The following is a 27,129-nucleotide window of genomic DNA, read 5'->3' as shown; positions in this document are numbered from 1 at the left end:
CCCTCCTCCTTCTTCTCTGTGGATGTAACCTCTATCTACACCCCCCCACTCCCACCTCCCCACCCTCAAAATTCCCACCCCCTGGGGCATCCAGCCTTCATGAGGTCAAGGTTCTCTTCTTCCACCTATGCCCAGCAGGGCCCTCCACTTTTACATATTCAGCTGAAGCCCTGGATCCCCCCCTAAGTGCTCCCAGGCTGGTGGTTTAGACCCTGGGAGCTGTGGTTGGTTGGTATTGTTGCTCTCCTCATGGTGCCACAAACCCTTTCAGCTCCTTCAGTCTATCCCATGTGCAATCACCAAAGGTAGATGCTGATGTGGAAGACAGGAAGTGCATGCTGATAAGAGCCTGATATGGATATCTCCTCAGAGGCCTTCAAGAGTCAGACATATTCAGAGGCAGATGCTCACAAGTAGCCATTGAACTGATCATGGGGTTCTCAATGGAGGAGTTAGAGTGAAGACTGAAGGAGTGTTTGCTTTTTAATCTGACCACATTCCATATTGTAGCCCCTCTATTGCATACACAAATAAGTGATATGACTTTGTTTTATTAATTAAACTTCAAGAGTAAACTTTATTTTTCTTCTTCATTTAAGTTCCCTTCAGCATTTGAGTTTAATGAATTATTCTTGATTACAATTTTGGATCACCTCTATAGTTGTCTTTTTGGGACCTTTTTGTGCAACTGTGAACAACAGCGTATCAAAGAGGTAAGTGTATATGCTTCCCTATTGCTCAGGCACCTTTCCTAGTAAACTCTATCAGAAGAGGCCTGAATGGAGTGAGGACTTGACTCCTGGCCCTACTGCTGCTTGTAAATGGCACAGGGTAGTGGGAGAGATGCACTAGACACCTTTCCAGGATTTTAGCAGTCTAAGCATAGGTGTTTAAGCCTCTTACTTGTAAAGGCAGGAACCTAACAAGATCACAGCTCTCCAAGGTGTATAACAAAATCCACACTTCTGTACCTCAGTTTGATGAAACTTTATTAACTTTTTAAAAAAGACTTTAATTTATGTTTATTTCATATGAATAAATATGGTGCCTAAGGGAGCTAGAAAAGAATATCATATCTCCTAGAGCTAAGATTCTAGAAAGGATAAGCTACCATGTAGATGCAGGGAACCGCACGCCGGTACTCTGGAAGAGTGACAAGTGTTTTTAACAGCTGAGCCATTTTCTAGCCCCTCTGCTAACTTTTTAATTTTAAAGGGAGGATTAAATAGTAAATATAATGGCATGTGAATTGAATCTCAATAAAGATGTTTAAAGCAAAACAAAATAAACCCACAACAGCAGAATAAAATCCATGAACTGCATCTTTATCAATTTTTGTAAAATAGGGAGTATAAAATTAATTAATTCTCCACTTAAATAAAAGCTCAATTAACACAGTAAAATTAGCTCATCTGATGTATACAGTTCAGTGCAGTCACTGATATTTAATTTCATGAGTATTTTAGCCACCCCTTTGGGAATCCCCATATTACCAGTTACTCCCATTTTCCTGGTACCTAGAAACCACCAATCTGCCTATTCTGGGCATTTCCAATAAATGGATTCATATAATAGGTGGATGTTTCCGAGTGATCTACTTTACCTAGTGTAACAGTTTCAAGGTTCTTTTTTACAGTTAAGCAATATTCCTTTATATGAATAGTGAATACACACACACACACACACACACTCCCTCTCTCCCACCACCAACATAAAACTAACAGGAATTAACAATTGTTGGTCATTAATATCTATCAACATCAGTGGACTCAATTCCTCAATAAAATATGTATTTGTTATTGATGAGCCTGCTTATATTGTAGATACTAGAAAGTTCTTATTCCACCTTCCTTCATATACAGTTTCCAGAAGTTGCATCACTTTAGTACTATTTCCTGGGACAGCACACATGTCATCTCTAGCATGAGGCTGTATGTAGCCAGAGGGGTAGGGCTTAGTAAATGTACCTAGATTTTTCAGTGTTTGAATTCAGTTCATTATCTAAAACCTATATTGTATGAAAAAATACTTGAGGCTGTGGAGAAGAACTTATTTCAATGTACTGTTTTGATTTTTTCAGGATATATATACAAAGACTATATCATTATGGTCTTATATCAATAGCCAACTAGATGAATTCTCAAATCCCTTCTTTGTGAATTATGAGAACCATGTGTTGTATCCTGTTGCTAGTATGAGTCACTTGGAATTGTGGGTAAATTATTATGTACGGTGGAATCCACGGATGAGACCACAGGTAATTTTTAATTTTCTTGTTTTCATAAAGGTCTGCCTTTCTTTCCAAGTGAAGATGGTGTTAGAAAATATATTCATAATATCTACTGACTTATTTAAGATATATTGCCCCTAGAAGTCAAGGTTCCATGTTTTGTGTTCCTATTTCAGAAAGTTCCTTCCACATACTAAGTCCATACCATTTACTGAGTTAGAGTTCAAACTCTCATATATCTGCCTTCTACTGATGAAATGGTAGGAACTGTTATCTCTTGCTGTGTTTGGTTGTCAATCTTCTAAGTTGCTGGGAGATATTTGGTTTGCACAGTACTTCTTTCTGCTAGTCTATATATGGAGGTAGTGAAGGACTGTGAAATGTGCATCAAAGTTCACTTATAATGTAATAGAAAGAAGGTATGTGATAAGCTGTAGAGCAGATACAGCCTGAAGGAAGAGTAAAATTTTCTACAAACTGCTGCATTATTTCACAGTAAAGTACAATTTTTTTTTTTAGGAAAAAAAAAGGCACAGTGCTTAACAGAGACCAGTCAAGCAGGCCTCCTGCCTGCTGTGTTGAGCTGACCTTATTCTGCACATCAAGTACTGCCAGCTAGGGCTCCCAAAGTGTTTACCCCCTCCCCCAATCTCTTCCACATAGGTCTAGAGAGGTGAGAGACACAGTTTAATATTCTGCATCTTTAAAGGGTGGCCAGCAGGAGCATGTTGGTAGGTCATTCTTTAATAGCACTAATTCCATCAGCCAAGGACATAAACATGTCCTCCTTGTCATCTACCCCTTTTACCTGGTGTCTTCACAACCTCCACTAGTTTCCTAGGCTGCACTGGCTAGGGCAACGTTCAAACTGTTCCTTCTCCTTTTCTATTTGCCAGGAGGGAACTCCAGGTGGTACCATTGCTTTACTAACCCTCCCTCACCTAGAGAGTGTACTCACTTTTAGGCTCAGCTGTAGGCTCTAGCTGGCATGCTGGGAATTGAGTGGCTTCTCCAAGACTGCAGGAGTTGCCCTCCGCCCATATTCTGTGCTCAGCATATTGCAAACTTGAAGTGTGGTGAAGCTAGGCAAAGAGTATCCTCATGGCTATATGGAGTCCTTCTGCTAGTGCCTAGTGACACATCTTCACTGCATACTCCTAGAAATTAGGGGTGGGTGTAAGAAACCAAGTAATTCATAAAACCTATAGCCTGCAAGAGAGTTTGTCTCTAACTGCAAACAGTTTCCTATACAGGTAAGCAAATCAGGCTTCAGTATGGTGAGGGCAATCAGCAGCCATATCATAGTTATCACACGTGAAGAGTAAAAGAGAATGTCAGAACCAAACTATAACTCACCCAGCATCTTACTGCCTAGTAGATGTTGTCATAAAATGTCCCTGTCCAGGGTCAAATTCCATTTTTATCAATGATTTACTGCCAGATCTAGGACAAGGTCCTGAGCCTCAGTGAGCCTTCACAGAGGCATGTAAGCATGATATGTAGCAAGGAGTATCCAAGCACCATGGTGTCATATTAGGCAAGTGGCAGGGAGGGAAAGCAGCATTCTGTGCTTTCCCTATGCAGTGGTACACAAAAGGGAGAACTAAGAAGGCTATGAGCCACAACTTTTCCCTCTAAATACAGTAAACACATACCAAATGCCTTTTAAGTATGCTGAGCACACAGTGCTTTGTGAGGCAGGCAGAACCTTGGTGACAGAAACTTCTAGAAGGGCAGGTGGATATTTGTATGACAAGGCTGGTTATGTGTTCCTCCACTGACAGCATTTTGATGGCTGGGAGGGTAGGTGTACTCAAGGCTATGGTTGGGAAATATGCAGGTAGATTGTGGAGAGAGAAGATGGTGGGACACTGGGCCAGCTGAAGTAGAAAAACATGTGGGGAGGAAAGGTAGGACCTCCATGTCAGCATCCATCAATGAATGGGTGTGGCATGCTCGTAGGGCCTTGTACATGCCAGTGCCCTAGGGGCAGACATGACTGGCTTTTTCCTGCGCATTTTCTCTAACATAACCATACTGTATCTTAGCCTCAGACTTTTCTAGACCTTCAGGCATGCCTTTGCATACTTAAAAATGAAATGAGAACAAATAAACAAAAAGCTCCATGAAGATGTAAGGTAATATCAGTCTCAGATCGTGCATGCTGTTTCCAAGGTCACGTATGAGTTACTGATGAAGGCTTGATTGCAAAGTATTACCACCTGTGACTGAGCTGCATGATCCCATGGATATGGCAAATAACAGAGAGCTCCTAAAGGATGAACGGAGCAGCTCCCTAGTGCACAATGGCCTCTGGAGCCAGCCTTTGCCATGTAATTATGGTATTTCTGTCTTTCTCTTCCTGTAGCCTGCCAAATGGAGCCGAGTGGTTTTTTAACCTTCCTGTTGCATTGGAGTCATCTGGCTGCCTTTGCTCCATCTTCTTCCTTCTGTCAGTCTTGTTAGGTCTCTCTCATCCCACTAAGAGGGCTAATCACCAACAACACTCAGGTTTCACTCTAGTTTCACAAGTTTCAGGGTGTAGAAGCAGGACCTGGTGATAGGTGGGCTAGAGAAGCAGACTGAGGCTTAAAGGATATTACTATTAGTCCTGAGGAAGTAGCCACTGAGGTATGTTAATGTGGTGAGCCATACTGGCATCCTGAGGCTTAGGACCACTCCAATAGCTGCTGTATATACAGTGAATGGGAAGGGAAACAAATCTCCCCAGACCTTCTCATGCCTCCTTTGTCCCTCAGCTGGTGACCTTCTTTGCTGCTTAGCATTACCCCCAGTCTGAGAAATCTATAAGGGAAAATCTGGGTTTCGGGTCTCTGAGCTCCTTGTAGGTACTGAGGTGATCTGCTGTCTCAGAAAGCTGGGTATGATGAACATAAATACTAGGACCTTCCCATCTCTTTGCTGTGCTCCCATCCTATCATCAGAGAGTCAAAAAGACAGTCAGGGTGAAGCAATGAAGAAGTGCTAAGTGGAAAGCAAAGGGCTGGTCTCCAGAGCATCTGTGCTTTGGCATTGCCCTCTGGGGGCTTTCTGCAAGTTCCTGTTCCAGTTGATGAAAACAGAGCTCTACAGTGAAGAAAGTGCTGACTTAACACAAGTGTTTGCAGTCACTGGAGCTATTTATATAAATGCACAAATACGAGGATAATGGAGCTGGGGTTTTGTGTGAACACCACTTAGTCTGACAGCTGGGAAGAAGCTACTTGCATTTCTGACTCCTCCAAACACAGCCTGGCTCTGAGTGTGCACATGGCAGCCTCAGTTGGATTATGGCTACACCTGAACCTGTTTGCCCCTTCCTGGGAGTGAAGAGAGTGGAGTGTGAGGGTGACCTGTCTTCCCTAGTGCCTTTTCATACCTACCTTGTCCCTAGGAACTTTAGGACAGCCTGGGTAGCCATCAAAAGCTCCTAACTTGTGGAAACAAAATGAATCACTTATGTTGGTTCATTTTGTTAGCGTGACACAGGCTAGTTTTATCTGGGAAGAAGAACAGTCAATTGAGAAATGCCTCCATAAAATTGGCTTGTGGCATATTTTCTTGATTGATGACTGATGTGGGAGGGCAGTGTCACCCCTGGGCTGATGGTGCTGGGTACTATAAGGAAGCAGGCCTGGCAAGTCATGAGCAACAGGCCAGTAAGCAGGACTCCTCCATGGCCCTTTCTTCAGCTCCTGCCTCTAGGTTCCTGCTCGGAGTTCCTGCCCTGATTTCCCTCAGTGATTGTGACCTGAGAGTTGTAAGTTGAAATAAGCCCTTTCCACTATAGGCTGCTTTTAGTCCTGGTGTAATATCACAATAAAAGAAACCCTGACCTTCTAAGACAATCTCTATACACTTGGTGATAGATTGGTCAGTAGTCTGAGACTGGGCACATAGGCATCTGGGCAGTGAAAGAACCATTAAGCTATAAGCCTGAGTACTGTAATGCTGGGTTCAGAACAAAACAGCGAGGTAACAGCCTTATCTCTGTTTACTGTCAGATGCCAATTCATCAGAATCTCAAGGAGCTACTGACTATCAAGGCTGAGCTACAGAAGCAGGTAGAGGACTTGCATCGGGAGGTGGCCACACGGACAATCTCATCTTCCTCTGAGAGGGGCTCCTCACCTACCCACTCAGCTACTCCTGTACACACCTCAGTCTGATGAAGAAAGCCAGTGTCCCAGGCCATCCTGCTGCTCTGCCATCTTGCAGCAGCTCAGGGACCTGGCCTTTGATGTTATGGTTCTAGCTTGTCATCTTAGCTCTTAGGATTAGGCCCAAGGACCATTTGTGGGTGGTGAAAGTTCCTATTATTAACAAGTACTTTTGTGTGAACAGCCTGTGACCCTTTTGAGGGCAGCCTCACCCTGTGAACCACCTTCGTCTTGTACAGGTATTTTGGGAGAAACTAGATTGAATGCAGTGCGATATTTTAACTTAAGAGAATCTGACATCACTTCTTTCCAAGTTACATCCTTTGTTATGAACAACACGTTTACTTATAGAACACATGACCAGCCATGTGGCTCCTCTCAGCCTTTTGGCACAATTTAAAAACTGTTTTAAATGAAATATTAGTGTGGCAAATGAATCACTGCCACCTGTTCTACAGTTATCAGTTATCTTCATGCAAGAAGTCCTCCTGTACAATTGGTACAATATGTACTGCTGTGTACATATAAGGTATTTTTTAAAGAGAAACATGCCTTTATTTTCCTACGTCCTTTTTTATGTTTAGAATAGTTGTCTGAGGAATCATCTGCTAAAACTGTGCTGTATGAGAAATTCTTTCCCAATGGAGTCCATGCTGCCTTTTGTGTGGTACATTTGAATTAAGATTTGAGGTGTGTCATCTCAGTGGCAATGTAGTATTGTCCTCTAACTCTGGTACTTGTCTTTTGAGGTGGCACAGCCCATTCATTCATTGGAGGTAGCAGGTTCCCTCAGGATGCCAAACTATGAATGCTCAGTCCTCTGGCCTTGTTGCAGGCAAAATGAAGACTCAGGTAGCAACTCTGTACATTCGTTGGCCTCCCTCTATGACAGCTCTCTAAAGGAACAAGTCTTGAAAATTGCTTTGGCATCCTACCACCTGTTGGATGCCCAGCATCAATGTCAGATCAAGTCTTCTTTCACCTGTTAGACACCCGGACAGCTTGTTTTCATTCATCATGATCTCTTCTCAGTTGATTTACATGATTGCCTGTCCATATTTTAAGGCAACCATACTTTAAGGCACTGCAGCTTGGATTGGAAAGCATAGCATGCTTTTCCTTGGTTTTCCCCTCTTGGAGCCAGCCTTGGCTAGGCAGACCTCTTTCCACAGTTAACAGCTTTGAGCTCTGCTATTTCATCAGTCCTTCTAGAAATGAATTTCCCATCAGCTTCAATGTGTGCAGTGCCAGCATACCCACCCCCACCACCATGCCCATTTCTGTGTGTCACCAGGCCCTTCAGAGTTGGGAGATGTGTTTGAGGCTGACCAAGTTAGCCTCTGAGGACACATGGGTCATATCTTCCTCTTGTCAGTGTCAAATCACTGGATGCCATGCAGTCCTAACATTGACCTCGAGTTTCAACATGAATTCTTAAAAGAGGTTTTTTACAGCCAAATGCATAGAAAATAGATGATTTTTCAACTTCAAAACTTCTGATTATTACAGAAAACTATCCAACCATAACATAACCAGAGACATTTATTCAAGGAAGTTTGATAAGCTATGATCAATTCTCCATTTTTATCATCTGGGGGATTTGTTTCTAAACTACAGTGTAAGTGATATTAGCTTTTGATTTGTGTTCATCATAGATACAAAACCTTATTTGTAAATGGATAAACTTCCATATCTGAGGTAGGAGAAGCTGTGAGTTCAGGGTCAGCTTTGGCTACATACTGAGTTCTGGGACAGCTGGCCTATATTGTGGAACCCTGTCTCAAAATCAATACCAAAAAAAAAAAAATAACATGAACTATAATATTTTTCTTCATATACTTTTTTTTAAAACTGGGGACATTTTCCAATTTTTCCCTAGAAATACTGTATACTTTCCCAGCGACACTAGTATTGTTGAACATAGAGTGGATGATGTTTTGATAGAACCAGAGCAGCCATGGGGACTGCTGCTTGGTAAGGTCAGCTAGCCTGGTCCAGATGGCTGGTGAACTGGGGATTTGGCTCCTGTTCAAGCCATGTCCTCCAAGCTGCATGCCTGAAGCACTCCTAAAAATGTCCACTGGATTTTAAAGAAGCACAACCGAGTATTCCCCTTTGTATGTTTCTAGCACAGAACTGTTTCTAAAACAACTTGAAGTATAGTTTTCTTATCCAAGCAATTCTTTCATGTATGTTTTATTTAAGTCCTAGAATGTAAAACCTTTAAGGTTCAGGTTTTTAAATGAGTACAATACTGTATTTGTCTCATCTGATGCACTGTATTTCAACTTGTAATTAAAATGATAAGATGTTTGTTCCCAAGTCTCTTTGTTTGTCTCTGTGTTTTTCAGTAGTTTCTTACCCCTGAGAAAAATGAGTACTAAGAAAGTACTATGTGTTGAATGCTTACCTTGTGCATGCCACACTTTAATATATGTAAAGTGCCCAATAGTAGTTGATTGACTTACTAAGTTGTCAGTAATTTGTTGTGAGTCTTGAGTGTTTGGGCTAGAATAGGTAGGTGATCTGATTTTTAAATCAGCAAGTCCCCTTGTTCATAACCTTGAAGAAATGTTGAAGACAGAGAAAGGCCTGGAGTAACCAGAGGCAGTGTGTCTTCCTTATACAACTGTATTGTTCTCTTCATTGATTCTTGCCAACTCTGTGGGACCGTGGACTTTTTCAAGGTTCTAAAAGTTAGTATGAAATTACACCACCTCCTCTATGTAACCATTCTTTAAAGGCCTGACATTGCTCATCCTCTTCATGTGAATCAGGGTATTAGCAAGAAAGCCCAATATTAGGCATAAGAGGGTTGGACTATCTCCCAGTATACCTTCCATAACAGTGCCTCACAGTAGAAAGCACACTCATTACTGGCTCACTTTTTAGGATTGAGCAGTATGTTCTAAAGCTACCTGGGTAGCAGAGACAATGCTGATCCTACTAAAGGACTTGATGCTGTGGCAAGAGGGCTCTGCTCCAACCTCCCTCTCCTCATCCAAGTATACCAGACATGTCCTGCTGTAGTTCCTGTACTACGGGGGCCCACCAGCAGAAGCCCTGGGATCAGGTACTTTGTGGAAGGAATGATGGCAAAAATGCCAATCTGCCCAAGACACACCTTTAGCTGGGGAAAAAGGGAATGAAGTCAGCACCATATCTCAAAGACAGTAGGAAAAGACAGATTGCATCAGGACATAAGGAGCTGTTAGATTCCACTTTGTTTAATGCAAACACAAGACCATTTACAATTCACACTTGGACACAAGCACGTAAAACAATGTACAGGGATTCTGGCAATCTCCAGCATGTCTTCCTCAGAGAACTGGTACTAACCACAACCCAAGTGGCTGAGGCAGTGGGCCTGCCCCACACCAGGGTAGGCAGCCTCCTACATCAAGCCACTTGATGAGCATTTTTAAAGTTCTTCCTGTCAAGTTTCACTGATCGAGATCTGATCTTGCCAATTGGCTCTTCTGCTTCCTTTTCTCCCTTCTATCACCTGGGACTAGCCCAAGTTGGTCAACTCAGCCTTCAGGTGGGACACAGATACAGGACCAGTCCCAAGCCTTCTGCAGGCCACAATGCCCCACCAAGTATAAAATGCCAGTGAGAAGGAGGAGCCCGGCCCCTGGGATGAAACTGTATGAACAGGAGGCCGATGGCCCGCCCAGGCCTGTCCAGCCACTTAGCTAGCGCCTGCGGGCTGAGTGATGGGTTTTATGCAGAAGGGCTTTATGCAGAAGGCACCGAGGTAGCTAAGGGAGAGCAAATTAGAGCTCTTTTTCACTGGAACCAGTGCTATTGAGAAAACAGTTTAACAAGAGGGCATTTATTTTACATCATGGCCGTGAGGTTGAAGGGCTTTGCTATCAGACAGGCCTCAGCATAAAGGTAGACAACCCCTCTGAGATTACCCTAGCTACATGTCAACAGACCAGAAATACTAAAATCCTTCCTTAAGCTACCTCTAACTCAGCACTGGCCAAACAGTGGCACCATCATCTCTTGATGTCCTTGGTGTCAGTAAGGAACAATCCTGACAAAGTTGACAGCAAGCTAACAAGCAAGTTAGGAGGGTCTAGAAAATGACACATCTTGTAAGTAATGCCTCCTTTGCTAATTCCTGAAGAGTAAAAGGGGCTTCCTGAGGCCAGGCGCTTCTTTTTTTTCATCTTGGTGTCATTTCCCCCAGTGCTCCAGCTTCCCTATTGGATCCCCAGACCTGGACTGTCTGGGACCAAAGACCAAGCAAAAGGGGCATGTCATCGTCCACAGGTATACACCTGGAATGGGTGTTCAGGCTGTCTGGAGACATGACACCAGCAGCAGCCCTCCACTATATATAGTCTTTAAACACTAGACACACTCAAGGCATGCATTAGACAGCACAAGAGTTCAGTAGTTTCTTAAGGTGGGTGTTACCTTTTCCCAGCTCAGCAGAGGTGAAGGGGCCAATTCACAGCCTGTGGAATATATGGGGCCAATCATGTCGTCCAGAGGAGCTGTGGATCTTGCCTTCCCAGTGACACACTCTGCTTTCCGAAGTGCTTTTGACATGGCAAGCTATTAGTTCACATGGGGTAGAAGCTAGCTTAGCTTTCACTTGCAGGGTTCACTATCAAGTTCACTGGAGTCAAACAATTCAGGAAGCAGGTAGATCCAGCCCAAACTAGGGGTAGCAGTCAGCTCTGGCCCCTTGGTTTCCTGTATTTACTACTGTGAACATGGTCAGAGCCCTCTTCAGAGCAGACAGGGAGGAGAGCTACACAACTACAAAGACAGCAGCGATGTTCCACTCAGCTAAGCCAGCATCCCTTCCCCTACCCTCCCCCTTCCCTATCCACTTCTAATAAAACAACATGCATACTTCTGGTTTCCATGATCATTCTCAGGATCTGTAGCTCTTGCTACTCAAATAAGATTCATGTACAGGGTAGGAGTAAACACTCACCCTGACCTGGTAGAAAGTTCATTTGTAGGAGTGACTTCCAAGACCTGTTACCACGCCAGCCAGAGATCTCTATAGAATCTGATGGGAATCAAACCTGCAAGTCACAGCTCCCACATGCTCCTTATTCCTAATCTTGGGCTAAGACTATTGTGAGACATGTTTTCACTAAAATAACTGAAGAGCCTTCACCTGAACAAGCTCCCTGGAAGCTGAACAATAGAAAACCTGAAGTTGGGAAGAACAATCAATTTTTTTAAAGTGCCTAGGTGTTATGTGTGTGTATACATGTGTATTACATGTGTGTGCTTGTGTGTGTCCGTGTGTGTATGTGTGCATGTGTGCTTGTGGCTGTGTGTGTGTGTGTGCGCGCGCACGTGCACGGACGCACAATGCAGCTTGGTGCTGTCTGATTTGTCTCAAAATGGGTTTCATATGTATCAGATGCCAGTTGAACATGCTCCTCAAAGCTGCTAGTGGTCAATACTACAACAACCCACTATAGCATGTAGGTAGTTTCATAGTACCTAGATATTGCTTAACTAGAAATGTTCTGCAGTGCTGCCCCATCTTCTGGTCCTCCCCTCACCTTGGGCACCTTCCTTTTCGCATGCTAAAGGTGGATCAGGCTGTCTCTATGACCCAGAGACATTCAAAGCTGGTGCTAGTAATCTGCTGAATCTGGGTATCAAGTCTCAGCACTGAGTCTCTTCAGAGGACTCATGGCAGAACAGTCATCATAGTCTGCAGGACAGGGCACAGAAACCACACTCATGAACACCTAAGGCTTGTCCAGAAAACTCAATACAATAAGAAGCCAGTGGCATGGGAAGAAACTTGGGGAAAGGATTGGCAAATGAAATCCGGAGCTGGGTCACAAGCGGTGGCTCCCTCCATATGCACCTGCCACTGAACAGGGCCTCAAATCCGGGGTGGCTCAGGTGGTGGGGGCTCTGCAGACTGTGTTTCTTGTTTTAAGTATGTCACTAGGGAGAGAAGACATCTGTTAGCAGGGTTTCACCTTGGCTCTGCCCAAGTCCCTGTTAGAAGTTTCGAACTATGCTGTGTGAGCAGTTCAGGACATCCCAGGCCTGCTCACTGTCCCCTGTAGGATTGCCATGGGCCCTGCATACCAAGTTCAGGGTGGGCCAAGGGAAGCAAAGGCAGAAGCCTGGCATGCTAAACAAAAGAGCTCTGCCTCCGCTCCCCATCTACAGAATGGACATTCTTCTGTCAAGACTTCAAGATCAATGGATCTAAAGCAGTCCAAATAGTACCCATTGCTAGAGTATTCGTTCAGTATTGGTTACAGTGTTAAAATTTTGACAGACGATGCTCCTTTAGATTCCACAACTCTACATTTGCATTCAGGATCATCTCCATGCATTTGGTCCTGCAGTACCAGATAACTTCTAGAAGCAGTGACCTGGAGACCTCATTCTCCATTATGAAACAGGTAAATCCAGGTCCTTTCTTGGCACCCAAGCTCCATAGCTGTTGTCCTGTAGCTGTGGTCTCCTCTCATTTCCTTGTCTGAAGGGGAGCAGGCTTACCTCCCTGCTTCTTCCTCAGTGTTCCTGGGCATGGCTCCCTCTCATTTGGCCTTACCAAATGTGGCCTCTAATTGCTGATAGTCCCTGAATCCTAAAAGTGTTCAGTGACCACAGAGGAGGTAACAGAACATCTGGCTTTTTAACTGTCTTCTTGTCTTTGGCCATTTTCTAATCAAAAAGCCTAGAGACAGATATGGACCCACACCTGTAATCCCAGCATTCAGGAGGTAGAAGCAGAGGATGAAGAATTCAAGGCTACTTCCACCCAGCTACAATAGTGAGTTTGAGGCCAGCCTTGACTACTTTAGACACTGTCTCAAGCATACAACAACTAAAATCAAACAGAATGCAAGTCTAGAAGCAAAATTTTCTCCTGGATGAGCATGCCCAGGATGCATGTGGGTCTGCTGGCAAAGAGGTGAGGCATCCCAGGCTCACAGTCAGGTGATTCAGTAGTTGAGGCTGAGCAGCAAAAGCTCCCAGAAGTCATAACAATGGCACAGTGTCCCCATTCTCAACAAACTGGGAGGCCAGATGATCAGTCACAGGATACAGGTAGACTTGGGCCCCGAAGGTTTTTATGATGGATAGACATTCCAGAGGCAGATTCTCCTGGGCCTCCCTAACTCATTCTATTCAGTGCTGGGGACACTGAATTGAAACCCTTCATCAGGGACAGTGACTGAGAAGTCCTCACCTTGGGGTTCCTCACACACAACAGCTTCCAGGTTCTCCCCCTTCACGTAGTCTGCATTGAGGCCCTCTGCAAAGATCAAGAGCAAAGCAAAGGAAGCACAATGAAATGAAGGAGCCCTCACGATTGAGAACTGGTCACTGAGTCCCCTATGACAATAAAGGCTGCCAGGATCAGCTCTGGATCACCAGAACATTGTCTTCTAGATAAAGACAGGCCAGTAAGAAGCACAATGCCCAGGACTTCTCGTCACCATCCTTGCAAACAGCATCATGCATCAAAGGCCCAAACCCCATCTGTAAAGAGCCACAGACAGGGCACCAGATGACTGGGCTCTGGACTATCCATAGGACCACCTGAGTCCTGGAGGCCAGGGAGGTGGAGAGGGAGCCAAGAGCTGAGGGAATGACTGATAGATGCAGCGTTAGGAAGGGCAGATGGATGTGCAAGGATCACTCTGGAAATGCCAGTAGATGGCCTTCCCAGGAGCATCTGTATGCACAAGGAAGCCAACTGACTTCTCCAGGCCAGAGGAATGACTGCTGTCCACACCTGTGCTTAGAGGGCCCAGGGTCCACAAAGAGCTATTCTGGTCTAGCGTGTGAGCTAGGCTCTCCCCATCCCCAATCTCACCCTATCCTCAAAGGCTACGCAGCAATTAGATAAGGAATCCTCTTCACTCAGCCAAAGGCCATTCAAGGAGTTGGAGCAGCCCCACACCAATGGTTTCTTAAAAGTCAATCTTCTGTGTCTTCTCTCCGAATAACCCAAGACCTCTAGGGAAAATGGGTTCTGATGCTAAGTTATCAATTCCCTGGACACAAGTCATGTTCCTGGCTTTTATCTGACCTGATAGCTGTTGGGCTCAAGGTGAAAGCCAAATGGGCCTGTGAAAATGTGGGTGATATTCTCTGGCAGGGGTGGTTAACTACCATGCAAAGCCAGCCAGCTGATAGCCCCAGTGCCAATGGATAGAATCTGGGAGATATGCTCTGGGCCTCCAGACTACTGTCCTTATTCCTACTTAGTGAGCAGGAGATACCTCTTTTCCTTCAGTGGCTTCTGGGAGATATTCACCCATGGATATCTGAGTCTCCCCTCCCCACCCCCATGAACATCCATAACTGCAGCCATCTTGGGCCTGGGAGTAGATGATATATAGCAGGTGGCACCCTCACAACAAATCAGAAAAAGCTCTAGATGGTATGGTCACAGGCAAGTTGATGGATGCCAGGGAGAGAAGAGATGTAGCTAGCAGGGAGGGGATAATGAGGGGTCTGGGGCCAAAGCACAAGAAACAGTAGTTAATCAAAGCACAGTGTTACCTGGACCTTCTGCTGCATCTGAAAGCAAGACAGGAAGCTTAGAAGCCTGGAGTAAGAATTTAGTTCCAGGCAACAAACCTATTTTATGAGTATTTTATGAGATTTACTGACACTGCACTGAGGACAGGCAGAGAAACCAAATGTTCCCAAAGTGGAAACCCCTCTGGTAGCAGCAGAGGCTGGAGGCCAAAGAGGTGAGGGCAAGTCCTCCTAGCAGCCACCTTCCACCTCCTTGGGGCTTTCCATCTGACTTTCTTGACTGCCAATCACTGAAGGCCATGGCTGCCTCTGACCAGCAAGACAGCTCAACAGTTGAGATTAGAAGCAGACACCCCCGCTTCTTACAAAGTTGCCACCCACATGACCACCCTTGGGACCCTTCCTGATTGTGGATCAGCACAGTGCAAGTGGCAGTCACATTGCTGCACAAAATGGGCAGTCCAGAAAGATGTGAGCTTGGTGTCTAGTCACAGACAAGGAAACTGCAGGCTAATCCAGGCTGGAATGAGGTCAGCAGGGGGCACTGTGGCAGCACAATGAAGTATGCCTGGGAGACTGGCCAGAGAGAAGGCTCCTTGGGAAAAGACATCCCAACCAGGGCAGAGAAGAAACAGCAATGGCTGTACCCTGAAGAAGGCAGAGCATACGGAAAGGAAAATGACTACAAAGAAGCCAAATGGCTAGGGCTTTGAATGCCACGTTCAGTTCAGGGCCTGAGCTGTGATCTTGTAGTCATCAGGGAATCTGGGGAAGTCCAGGTCTTTTTAAACAGGTCCCCCTGGAGAAGGTGCAAAGTGTAAGGAACACTAGTGGAAGGCAATAGTAAGACAAAAGCATGCTTGTGACTCATGGAGAGTAGGCACTGCAGGGCTCCCAGACCTAGATCTAGCATGAAGGACAGACACGGGAGTGGGAGAGACAGTGAAGTCCAAGTTCAAAGCCCTGTATAAGCAAGTCGGTCTGCCTAGCCGGCTTGTTCGACTTGTGAACCATCATAACTGCCATGTCTTTAACAAAGCAAGTAGGCTGGATGAGGGCTGTACCCAGACTCTCCCAGTCTCCCTCCTTCCTGTGACACTGAGACTCTGGCTGAAGCCCCTCCACCTCATGAAACTATGCTAGGCTTCCCATCCCCATTGGCACTCTACCACCTCATTCATTTAACCTGTAATTGTTATTTATCTACGAGAGGGATCTTTGCTGACACTATTAATTAAGGATCTCAAAATGACTGTATTTACAATTGAAGTTGGAGACAGCATTAAAGTAATGTAGTCACAAGCCAAGGAACACCTGGATTTCCTAAAAGCTGAAAGATGGGGTCTCTGCAGGGAGTGTGATCCTACAAGTTCCTGTTTGTAAGATAAGGCCTTATATGATATAGCCCAGGCTGGCCTGGAACCCACACCATCACACAAACTGCCATGGTAATCACACAGCAAACCCCTTGCCTCAGCCTTACTAATGCTGGGGTTACAGGCATGTGCCAGCATTCTGGCTCAGAAAACAAGTTTCAGTTGCTTGAAATCACAGCAGTTCTCTGGCATGGAAACCACAAGAACCTTGGGCAGCTGAACAGGGTAAGAGTGTTCACTAGTGAAGCTTTCTGGTGTAGCCTGATGGCTCCCACACTGGGGAAAGGAGAGACTTTGGTCTGAAGAGCTCACAACCCTTTCATTGTTAAGGCCCAAGCCTAGACTGGCTTCCCTGACCACACGAGAGCATCACTGCACAGGTCACTGGCTGATAGTTAACAAAAAAATATTTCCTAAATGGAATTAGTGACTTTGATCAGTCATACAGAGTAGTAAGTTTCTCCTAGTTAATTCTCAACTTCACCTCTACGTAGCTCATGGTTAACAAAGTGTTATCTTTTGAACTTTTTACAAGGCTATCTTGAGAATACTTATCCAACCTTCTGCTTCCCTCCTCTAGCCAGCAAGAAGCAGAGCTGCTCTCCCCAAATACCCTTGGACCCGGACCATGGCCCTTCCGTGATAAGATTATATAAAGATTGCAGACCCAAGAGCGGCCACCTGCCTGCAGGAGGAGAGCCACCAGGTGTCTGGAACAGAAACTCCTGACGTTCCCTTCATCTTCCAAGACACCAAGAATGAGGCTGGAGAAGGTGGGAACTATACCTATCTTCTCATCTCCTTGGTCCAGGCACAGCCTAAGAGAGTATCAGACAGAACTGCCTCCCAACACCACGTACAACCTGGGCCCCTTGCCCATTGTGTCCAAAAAGTCTCTCTCCAAATATTCTACCAGGTCCAGAGTCATCCTTGGCCTAATGTGAGCCATCAGTGGGTGTAACACTCATATTTTTTCAGCAATTAGAAAGTCTCTTTGCTTTACAGTTGAGGGGAGCAGGAAGAGGTACAGGAATTCTAAACTTTACCCCAATATTTCCTTGTTCTTAACCACTCTACCATCAAACTTGTGGATCATGTGCATGTGGGTATCCTTGATGAAGAATGTTCTAGAAGAGCAAAGGAAAAAGGCAATAAGGTGGTCAGATGAAGAAACAGTTGTAATGCTCACACTCAAAACATACCAGGATCCAAGTTAATTTCCTGGAAGTCTCAGGTCCAGGTTCCACAATGAGCAGAGGCTCATAACCAGAACATGAAGAAACAGAAGGAGCCCTAGGCTTCCCAGAAAATCAAAGAATCTGAGGAAAGTGAGGAGAGGCCAAGTATGGCTGAGTCATGTCCCCTCCCTGGAGTAAAACTTATCAGCCCTGAACTACAGGCATTCTGCTTAAGCAATGACATACTGTTGCCGTGGTACTAAAACCAACAGATTCATCCTCACAGCCTTGCTCCCACAGTGTGTCAATAGGCTTCTAAGACTGGAAACCCTCAGGAACTATGTGATTTTCCCACAGGTGCCCTACTGCAGCCCACAAGAAAAGCCATCTGGTTTCTAAAATTCCAGCACATAGAGGGCAGGAATGAAAAATCACTCTGACTTCTCTTTCATCACTATTCCTTAAAATAACTTAAGAGTTCATACAGTTTAAATGATCTAACTGGAGGAGGAGCAGGGGGCACCCACATACTGATATATCAAGAAATCAAGATCAGAAAGGGGCACTGCCAGAATCATAAGGGGCCTGAAGATGCTCACTACCATGTCAAAGAGACTTTGGGAGTCCATAGAACTCTGGTTGGCAGTAGAGGGGGCTGGTGGCACTGAGCCTCTGAAGGCCCAACATCCCCTTGGGTGAGGTCTGAGGCCTCAAGTATTTATTGGGGTTCCTCCCATTCTAGGTAAATAAAAGAGCACAGTGCTCACTGAGCTTTGTCCCAACAAAAGTATAGCCTCTTCTAGCTGAGATGCCTGCAAAATCAGGATCACATAGTATGACCCCATGTGTACTTCCAGACCAGAATAATCTTTAGTTTGTCCTAAATTTTCCCCCAAGGATGAAACAATGTACCTGCTAGGAAACCTACTGGTGTTGACTAGCTTGGGGAAGGGATGAGAACTTGCTTGGGCACCTTTCCCTGCTCAGGTGTGTACTTACGCTGAATGCTGAAGCAAAACTTCTTCTGCTGGTAGGAGATGTAGCTGGATACAGCTCCAATCAGGGCCATAGCAAGGGCACTGGCCACACCTGCGATGGTGCCAGTTTCTGTTGATATGCCTGGACATGGAAGAATGGACAGAGCTGAATAGACAAGGCCACAAACTACAGGATTCTGCTGCTCTGATAGTCTCAAGTTATGCTGGCTCAGATGTCTATTCATGTAGAAGAGCTATGCCATAGATACCCAAAGCATCATAATGACATGGACCACCTAACCCCAGGGCCGAGATCTTCATGTTACTTCCACTCAATGGCTACTCCTTTCTGCTATTTGACTCATGATATTACTGATAACTATGGTGGGCTGGATGTAAATGATTCCCCACCAAAAGCTCTGGAGTTGAATACTGCCCCTTAAATGCAGCAGTAGGAAGCAGTAGGGCCTTTAAGAAGTAATTGGATCATGAGGTCTCCACTGTCAACAAGGAATGGGACTGTAGTGGAATGGATTTCAGGGATTGTTATATAGCCAGTATTGATTTCTAGGAACCCCTTTGCAGCCTAGGTGTCTGCCATGATGACCCACCTCTCCACAGGAGCAAAGGCAGAAGGGTCAAGTAACCATGAACCTGAACTTCCAAAATCAAGAGCAACCTAAGTTTTTTTTTTTTAATTTATTTATTTATTATTTGTAAGTAAACTGTAGCTGTCTTCAGATACCTCACAAGAGGGCATCAGATATCATTACAGATGGTTGTGAGCCACCATGTTTTTGCTGGGATTTGAACTCATGACTTCTGGAAAAGCAGTCAGTGCTCTTAACCACTGAGCCATCTCACCAGCCCAACAACCTAAGTTTTATCTTCTTTTAAATTATATATCTTTAGTACTTTTTATGGTGATGGAAAGATTACTAATAGAAACATTTGGGGAAGGGCAAGGAAGAGCAGCTCTAAGACCAGAGTAGGCCAGCGTTATTTTCCCTTGTGGTTGCAATAAAAACTTTGGTCCACAGATACCCACCAGATCCAGGATCATCGTTGCTTCCATAACCACCACCACCACCTGGAGAAAGAACAAAAGCACTTAGTGTCTGCTAGGCCTATAACCCTATAACTCCACAAGCACTTAGTGTCTGCTATGCCTATAACCCTATAACTCCACAGGCAGCAGGCTTGGGCTCCCAGAAAGCCTATTGAAATAGTTACTTCCATACACAGCCCTTGTCACACAGAATATTCTCTAGGCTTTGGAGTCAAGTTTAGTTCTTCCCTATCCACTAGGTGCAGCTGCACTTAGTAGCCCTCCCTTACAAGGGTGGGAACCAAGGCTTTCATCTGAGAGATGAACAAAAAGCAGCTAAATCTGACTGCAAATTACAACAAACATCTCCTGCACATTTATACCAAACAAGAGCTGGAGCATAGACAAATGCAAACACATTTTAAAATTTAAAAGTTCTTAAACATCATAGAAATGCAAAGCAGATTAATGCTAACAGGTTGGGGAGGATGGATGTGGGACAGACATTAGCCCTGCTTATAAGGGTCATAGGAGAGAGATCATTGGGACAGAATGTTTTATCTGATTATGGTGATACATTATTACCACATGACAAACCTATAGGGCCAACACACACACACACACACACACACGGGAGAAAGTGGGAGAGGGAGGGAGGGAGTGCTACCCCTTAACCCATTCACCCATTCCTGATGAGAAACTTCATGAGAAACAACAAGGACCACTCCAGAATGCTAACTGACCCAGAGTTCATCACTTTTATACCACCCTCTTCCTGGGACTAACACTCACTGGCAGAACTGTTTGGAGGGTTCTCTTAGGAGAGACTCCTCTAGAATGTGGGAAGACACCAGCACTGACATGCCCTTCCCAAGCAAAGACTCTCAGATTTTAAGTATAGAAATATTCCACTGTAGTGCGGGACCATGTGGGGATGAGCAAGTGGGATGTGAGAACTTGGTCCTTTTCATCAATTTTGCTATGAGCTTAAAACTATCCCCAAAATCGTCTATTTTTGAAGAGTCTTCAGAGAGAAAATGAAGTCTGTTATGTTACTATGTGGAGCTGAATCTTCCAGTTAAAAGCATTTTATAAAAACCTCTAATTTACTAAAAGAGGAGTTGAAGAGAACTGAGTACTATTTCAGAGGATCTAGGTTCAATTTTCAGCACCCACAAGGTGGCTTACAACCATGTCATGCCAGTTCCAGGGGATCCAAGCCTACAAGTGGTCCATTGACATACAGGCAGACAAAATACCCAAACACATAGATAATTAATTAAATAAAAATATAAAAAGAAAGCAACAGTTTGGGTTTGGTTTTGTTTTGAGGTTTTGATGTAGCCCAGGCCCACCTGAAACTTACGATCTTTCTGCATCAATCTCAAGAGTGACAGACTTGCAGGTATGTATCACCATGCCAAGCCCAGCTGAGCACCAGCATTTAGCATTGACATTTCAGCAGTAAGTGCTGACCTGTACTGGCCTGTCACCTATCCCTCTGCTGTTCTGGAAGTGGTCACTGATAAGAGTAAATAAAGCTAAGCATTCACACAGGTACCCTTTGTGGATGTGTTCAAGTCACTAGCTTTCTGAAGTTTAGACTTAGCAATTCAATATTTCTTCCTTTCATCTCTTATCGAGAACCAGCTTAACCAAATCAGTGAGCTGCAGGCTCACTGAAAAACCCTGCCTCAAAAAACATCGTAGAAAGTGATTGAGAAAAACACGTAACACTCACATAGAGCTTCCACAGAGCTTCTAATTTGTGCGCAACATATGTGCATGCATACACACACACACACACACACACACACACACACACACTGCATAGCTTAAATCCTTTTGTCCATCCTTATTGGATGACAAATATGAACCTGAACCAAGGTGAGCTACATGGGTCTCTCATTGCAATTACACAGATCAAAGTCATGACCTTCATCCCTCTTTGGCTTCTGAGCTCCACTCATTTTCTCTCAGTATAGGCTGAACTAAGCTACTTGTGATGGTTTGTATATGCTTGGCCCAAGCAGTGGCACTATTAGGAGGTGTGGCCTTGTTGGAGTACAAGTGTCACTGTAGGTGTGGGCTTTAAGATCTCATCCTAGCTGCCTAGAAGTCAGTATTCTGCTAGCAGCCTTCAGATGAAGATGTAGAACTCTCAGCCCCTCCTGCACCATGTCTGCCTGGATGCTGCCATGTTCCTGCCTTGATGATAATGGACTGAACCTCTGAACCTGTAAGCCAGCTCAATTAAATGTTATCCTTATAAGACTTGCCTTGGTCCTGGTGTCTGTTCACAGCAGTAAAACCTTAACTTAGACACTACTCTACAAAATGCACTGTGCAAAAGTTAGTATTAGGACAAGTGACAGAATCAACTGGCATTAAACAACTCAATACAATCCATGAACCTGAATTTCCAATAAAAATGAAATGGATAAAACTATATGCCCACAAGACATTTCCAGACAGCATTTATAGTATTTTAGGAGCACTGCTGGATTTTAAATATGATTACAAAGCCAGAAATGCACAGTACAAAATATTCTATCAAAAGTAGGAACTTCAGTAGTAAAGGCATAAGCAAGAGCGAGCAAGAGAGATAGAGATAGAGATAGAGATAGCGAGAGAGAGAGAGAGAGAGAGAGAGAGAGAGAGAGAGAGAGAGAGAGAGAGAGAGAGAGACTGAATTTTGTCTTATAAATAAATGCAATAAACTGGATGAGGTAGCACGCATTTAAAGTCCTGCACAGAGCAGACTAAAACAGAAAGGTTATGAGTTTGAGACCAGCCTTGGCTACATGATGAGACAGTCTGGAAAACAAAAGAGTGATAGGAGGAGAAAAGGGTGACAGCCAGCATACCCATGATGTCAAAGTTTTGCAGGCTGCAATCTGCCTAGACATAGTCTGTGCACCTAGTAAAGATGCAGAAGGCAGAGTGGGCTACATTATATAAGGCTCTGTCTCAAAACAAACAAACAGTAAACACAAGTGGAATGAAAACTCACAAGATACTGGAAAATATGTATCTGAGAAAGGGCTAACTTAATTAGTCAGCAGACAAACGCAAATGAACCTCAGCTTGCCAATACATTCCTACACCCTAGGAGGGGGGGAAAGGAAAAGAAGGGAGGAGTCTAAGTAGAATGTGGAGAATCTAGAACCCTCATCCATCCATTACTAGTAGGGATGTGCAATAGCCTAGCTTCTGTGCAAAGAGCTTGGTAGCTCCTGAAAACATGAAATACAAAGTTATGGCATGTACTAATATTATTACTTCTAGATCACTATGGTGTGAATGTATTCCCCAGAATTCATGTGTGCAGGAAACTTGATCCTTAGAGTCCTGTGCCATTTGGAGATAATTACAATTAAATGAGGTCATAGGGGATGGAGCTCTCAGACTGACCTCTGGGGTTTTATCAGAAGAAGAAGAGAGACACAAGCCAGCATACTTGCTCGATCTTATAATTGATCCTTCCTACCACATCTGGACCCAGCACAGAGGCCCTAGCAGATGCTGAGCAGATGCCAATGCCCAGACATATTCAAGATAGTTATAAACCATGCCTATGTTAAATCTTCTATGTATACAGATGTTCACAGCAACATACTTCATTCATTATGACCTTTGGTCTGGTGGTCCATCAACTGGCAAATAACTAAGTAAAATGTTTGGTAATATATGGAAAAGGGCTCACTAATATAAAATAAATTGTTACAAAACAATGAGGAAAAACTGGGTCAAGAACATGAACGTGAGATCACAATATATACTGACTTTCTAAAAACACATAGATTCAAGGAAATGAAAATATGGCCAGGACAAATGATTTGTTCTGACTGAATTCATCAAGATTACAAAACTATAATGCTTGCTGGATTGAGGTTAGTATTGGGGAAAATGGATACCTGCTTACTTCTTAGCAGGGGAAACGGAGGTTGGTCCTACCTTAATGGGAAATCACTTGGCAATGTCACTTAGAGTCACATTTTTAAAGATGTATGCATCTTGTAGCCCAACAATTATAGTGCTAGGAATTGATCTGACAGAAACAACTGTGGCTTTTCATATTTGGCCTGATGGTTTTCAAAACACTGTGTATAGTTGACAAACTAGAGGAACCACTACACAAAATAGGTAACAGGATAAATCAAGTGTCACTGTTATATTTCAAAATAATCTACATAACAAAGAAAATAGTCTGCATATTGAATAGACATTGGTATTTAAAAGGATATCATATAGTTGGTATGGGAACACACACATGTAAATCTAGCATATAGTCAAGCTTTCCTTGAGGCTGGGGCAAGAGGACTGCCCTTAGTTTGAGAATGGCCCAAATTTTCTTTCTACAGTATACATTAAACTGAAATTTGCTTTCAGAATACACACCTATTTACACAGATAACAACACGCACTACCTAGTTCTAGAGACCCTGCCTGTAACTATAGTGACTGTCATTGCTACAGAGAGTGCCACTATAATGATAATTATATATATAGGGACCTTGTAGCTATAGCAACCACCTTTACTTGGATGGACCCTGTAGAAAAAGAGGAATTACTTCAGTAAAGAAGTTGTGCTCAGTGGCTTGAATAAATCTTGTCCCCATGGAAACTTGTGGTGAAAGTTGATTGCCACTGTGTCAGTGTAATGCTTTTGTCCTGGGATTGGGTTAGTTGCCACAAGAACAGGCTGTTACAAAGAGAGCCTGCCCTTGTGTTTTGTCTTATGGGTCTGTGCCCATTTGCCCTTTTGCTTTTCTGCTGTATCAGGGTGCAACATGAGGCCTTCACCAGATGTTGCCACCAATTTTGGTCTTCTAGCTCCCAGAACTGTGAGGTAAACACATTTCTTTCCTTTATTAATTACTCTGCCTTGGACATACTATTATAGTGAAAGAGAATGGATTAAGACGTTGTGACTAAGCTCTGTTTTCAACCTTGCTGTCAGACTTTCAGCATCTCAAATACAAAGACAACAATGCACATATAGACGTCAGCCTTGAGTCCTACAGAGCCACTTACCGGGAGAGACAGGGACACAAGACATGTGTCTGCCCTTCTCTGACGGCAGCCCAGCTCGTGGCTCACAGTGAGTGCCTGACGCATCTGGTCGTCAAGGACACAGAGAATTATGGAACAGTAGAGTGATTATGTCTACAACTGTTAGGGAAGTATTCAAGTGCTAAAGGACATTGTGAGTGTCCCAGAGTTCCAACAAGACACAGCAAGGCCTTTTAAATATTTTTAAAATGTACTTTCATTGTCTCAAAAAAGTACTAAGAGAGGTATAATTTTTTTTAAAGTCAATAAATAAAGCTATGCACGGGGATGCCACCCTTGAAACTGGAAGGCTAAGGCAGGAAGCTCGTGACATCCAGGCAAGCTGGAGATATAAAATAAAATCCTGCCAAGAAAAAAGGTAATAAACAAAAAGGGGAAAGACATTGCTGCAAATGACTTACAATTACTAAATAAAATCAAAGAGAAAAACTCTGCCAAAACATAGGATCTGGGCTAACAACCAGGGAATGTATTCTTGCTGTTGCAAAAAACTGTCACAGCCATGTTCCTCCATTTCCTACTACAAAATTGAGAATATTCTGTAGATAATATGCTGTTATCTACATTCAAACACCCAATATTTTACACACACACACACACACACTTATAAGAGAACAGCTCAGCAAAACCCCTTTGTTCATGCCGAACTCCCTGATGTTTTAGAGGGACTGTGAATGTCTGATGTGTGTCTAACACTATAGAACAGTAAGACCATCTGGCATGTGTTTCCCCATGTTAAATCCAAAAATATTGTGGCAACAACTCTAAAGAAACCTCTTTGGACCTTCTTTCATCCATACTAGGAAAAGAATGAGGCCATTGGCAAAAATGGCAACAGTCTGAGCCTAGGAAGGCCAAGGAAGGAGGAAGAACAGAGCGGTTACAAGCCACTCAGTTCAAGAGATGCTAGAGGACTTAGTTACAAACTCATTTTGAGCCAGACATAGTCTGTCAAAAATGTTGTCTTGAGGAAAAAGTATACAACGGACAATATATTACTTCAGAAATTCACTCCAGAATAACTGACGCTATATCATAAAGACTTGAGTTGGGGAAGTGAGCTAATTGAGTTTATAATTTATGGAAATGTGATGCTTCTCCTTCGCTCCCCATCATGAGCATGTTTTGGTGGAAGGGACAGTGTCTGTGCATCTCACGCATGTTTCACCCTTTGATCTTCTTTCCTGACACCTATGGTGACGGAGAGAATAACTGAAGCCAACAATTGATTATTCTTTACAAGACAAGCTCCGATATAAGCCTAATTAAAGACTTTCCTAACACTTCTTCCTTGCTAAAACAAGGACATTTAATGAAGAAAAGCCCCTGGCCTGTCATTCAGGCTTTCATTCCTGTGCATGCTTACAGACAGAACTTCTACCCTCCTCTCCCCATCTGGAAATACCAATTGTCACCCCAGAGTAATTGGCTCATTTGCTGGGTTTGCCCTTTAAATGCTCCATGTTCTCCTGACACCTGGAAGTTTCATTTAGAGGCTTTTAGGGCTTTTTCCTAGAGATGACACCATCTGTAAAGGTGTTTCTGGGGACAAATGTGACTATAGTACATTTTAAGCAACAGAGAACACTGTTTCCAGATGAAGGGCATGGTGCTTGCAAGAACAAAGCAAATGCTAGACTTCAGCCAGGACTTGGGGAGAGCAGTCTTGACATTCACAACTTGAATTCTTCGGACCCTACTACAATTTTTCCATCACAACACGAATAATAAACAAAGGGTTTCAAACACCATAACTTATCATTCTAACATCTTGTTACAAGCAATTATGTCAGAGGTCACACTTGTAGCATCTATGGGTTCCAACAGTAACTTGTTTTGCCACACCACAAGACTCAGACTTCTCACCCCATACTTAAATCCAATTTGACAAATTTATTTATGGGGGAACAACAAACATGTGGCTTAGAAGGACATAACTATTCAGGGGCAGCATGCAGAAGACATTTTATGATAATCTCTTCCTGGTTGCGGTAATGATTATTGAAATCTATACATGTGATAAAATTTCACACGCACACACACACACACACACACGTAAGATGAGACTGGACACAATTTCCATAATGTCAATAGGAGACTTTACTGTACAGATATCAATTTCCTATCTAGAACAACAAACTATGGTTCTGCAATAGAGGCTCCTTGGGAAAAGTTGGATGAAGAGTACATAGTAGTTTTCCAGAACCATTTTAAAAGTCTTACCAGTACTAAATTATTTTTTAATACAAAGGTCTTTTGAGGGTTTTTTGGGGAAGGGGGGTTAGTTGGTTGTTTTTTCTTATGTTTTGTTTTGTCAAAACAAAAGACTAGTTCAAAACTTCTAGAGAGTCTGATCCCGTGGTTTAATTTTCTTACACATTTGAACACAGTCAAACTTCATGGATGGCTACATCAAAATTTTGTTGCAAAGTAGCAAAGCACCTGTGATCTTTACAGTAAGAATGAATTCTACTGGCTGATAAACAATGCTCAGGGCTAAGGCCTGGTGAGGAAGGATGTGGGATTTGTGTGTGTGTGTGTGTGTGTGTGTGTGTGTGTGTGTGTGTGTGTGTGTGTGT

At 43.7% G+C, this 27,129-nt stretch overlaps 2 protein-coding genes across 5 annotated transcripts in view; one reads left to right on the top strand and one right to left on the bottom strand.

Moving 5' to 3' along the window:
• Mtmr1 (myotubularin related protein 1) overlaps positions 1–8,712 on the top strand; it is a 64,389-nt gene extending 55,677 nt beyond the window's left edge. For both annotated transcript variants that reach the window (XM_028787993.1, XM_028787992.1), the window contains 3 exons: positions 600–713; positions 2,081–2,257; positions 6,235–8,712. In XM_028787993.1, coding sequence (XP_028643826.1) covers positions 600–713; positions 2,081–2,257; positions 6,235–6,399 — 456 coding nt within the window. In that variant the 3' untranslated portion in view covers positions 6,400–8,712. The remainder of the gene's footprint in view (positions 1–599; positions 714–2,080; positions 2,258–6,234) is intronic.
• An 887-nt stretch (positions 8,713–9,599) lies between these two features.
• Cd99l2 (CD99 molecule like 2) overlaps positions 9,600–27,129 on the bottom strand; it is a 72,465-nt gene continuing 54,935 nt past the window's right edge. For 2 of the 3 annotated variants that reach the window (XM_028787994.1, XM_028787996.1), the window contains 4 exons: positions 19,475–19,516; positions 18,449–18,568; positions 13,595–13,660; positions 9,600–12,330 (listed from right to left, as the gene is read on the bottom strand). In XM_028787994.1, coding sequence (XP_028643827.1) covers positions 12,266–12,330; positions 13,595–13,660; positions 18,449–18,568; positions 19,475–19,516 — 293 coding nt within the window. In that variant the 3' untranslated portion in view covers positions 9,600–12,265. The remainder of the gene's footprint in view (positions 12,331–13,594; positions 13,661–18,448; positions 18,569–19,474; positions 19,517–27,129) is intronic. The other variant, XM_028787995.1, reaches the window with a different exon arrangement.

Source organism: Grammomys surdaster, unplaced genomic scaffold (assembly GCF_004785775.1).
Source record: "Grammomys surdaster isolate TR1022 unplaced genomic scaffold, NIH_TR_1.0 125690, whole genome shotgun sequence".
NCBI lineage: Eukaryota > Metazoa > Chordata > Mammalia > Rodentia > Muridae > Grammomys > Grammomys surdaster.
The sequence above is the reverse complement of the archived record's forward strand: the minus strand, read 5'-3'. Positions and strand labels throughout refer to the sequence as shown.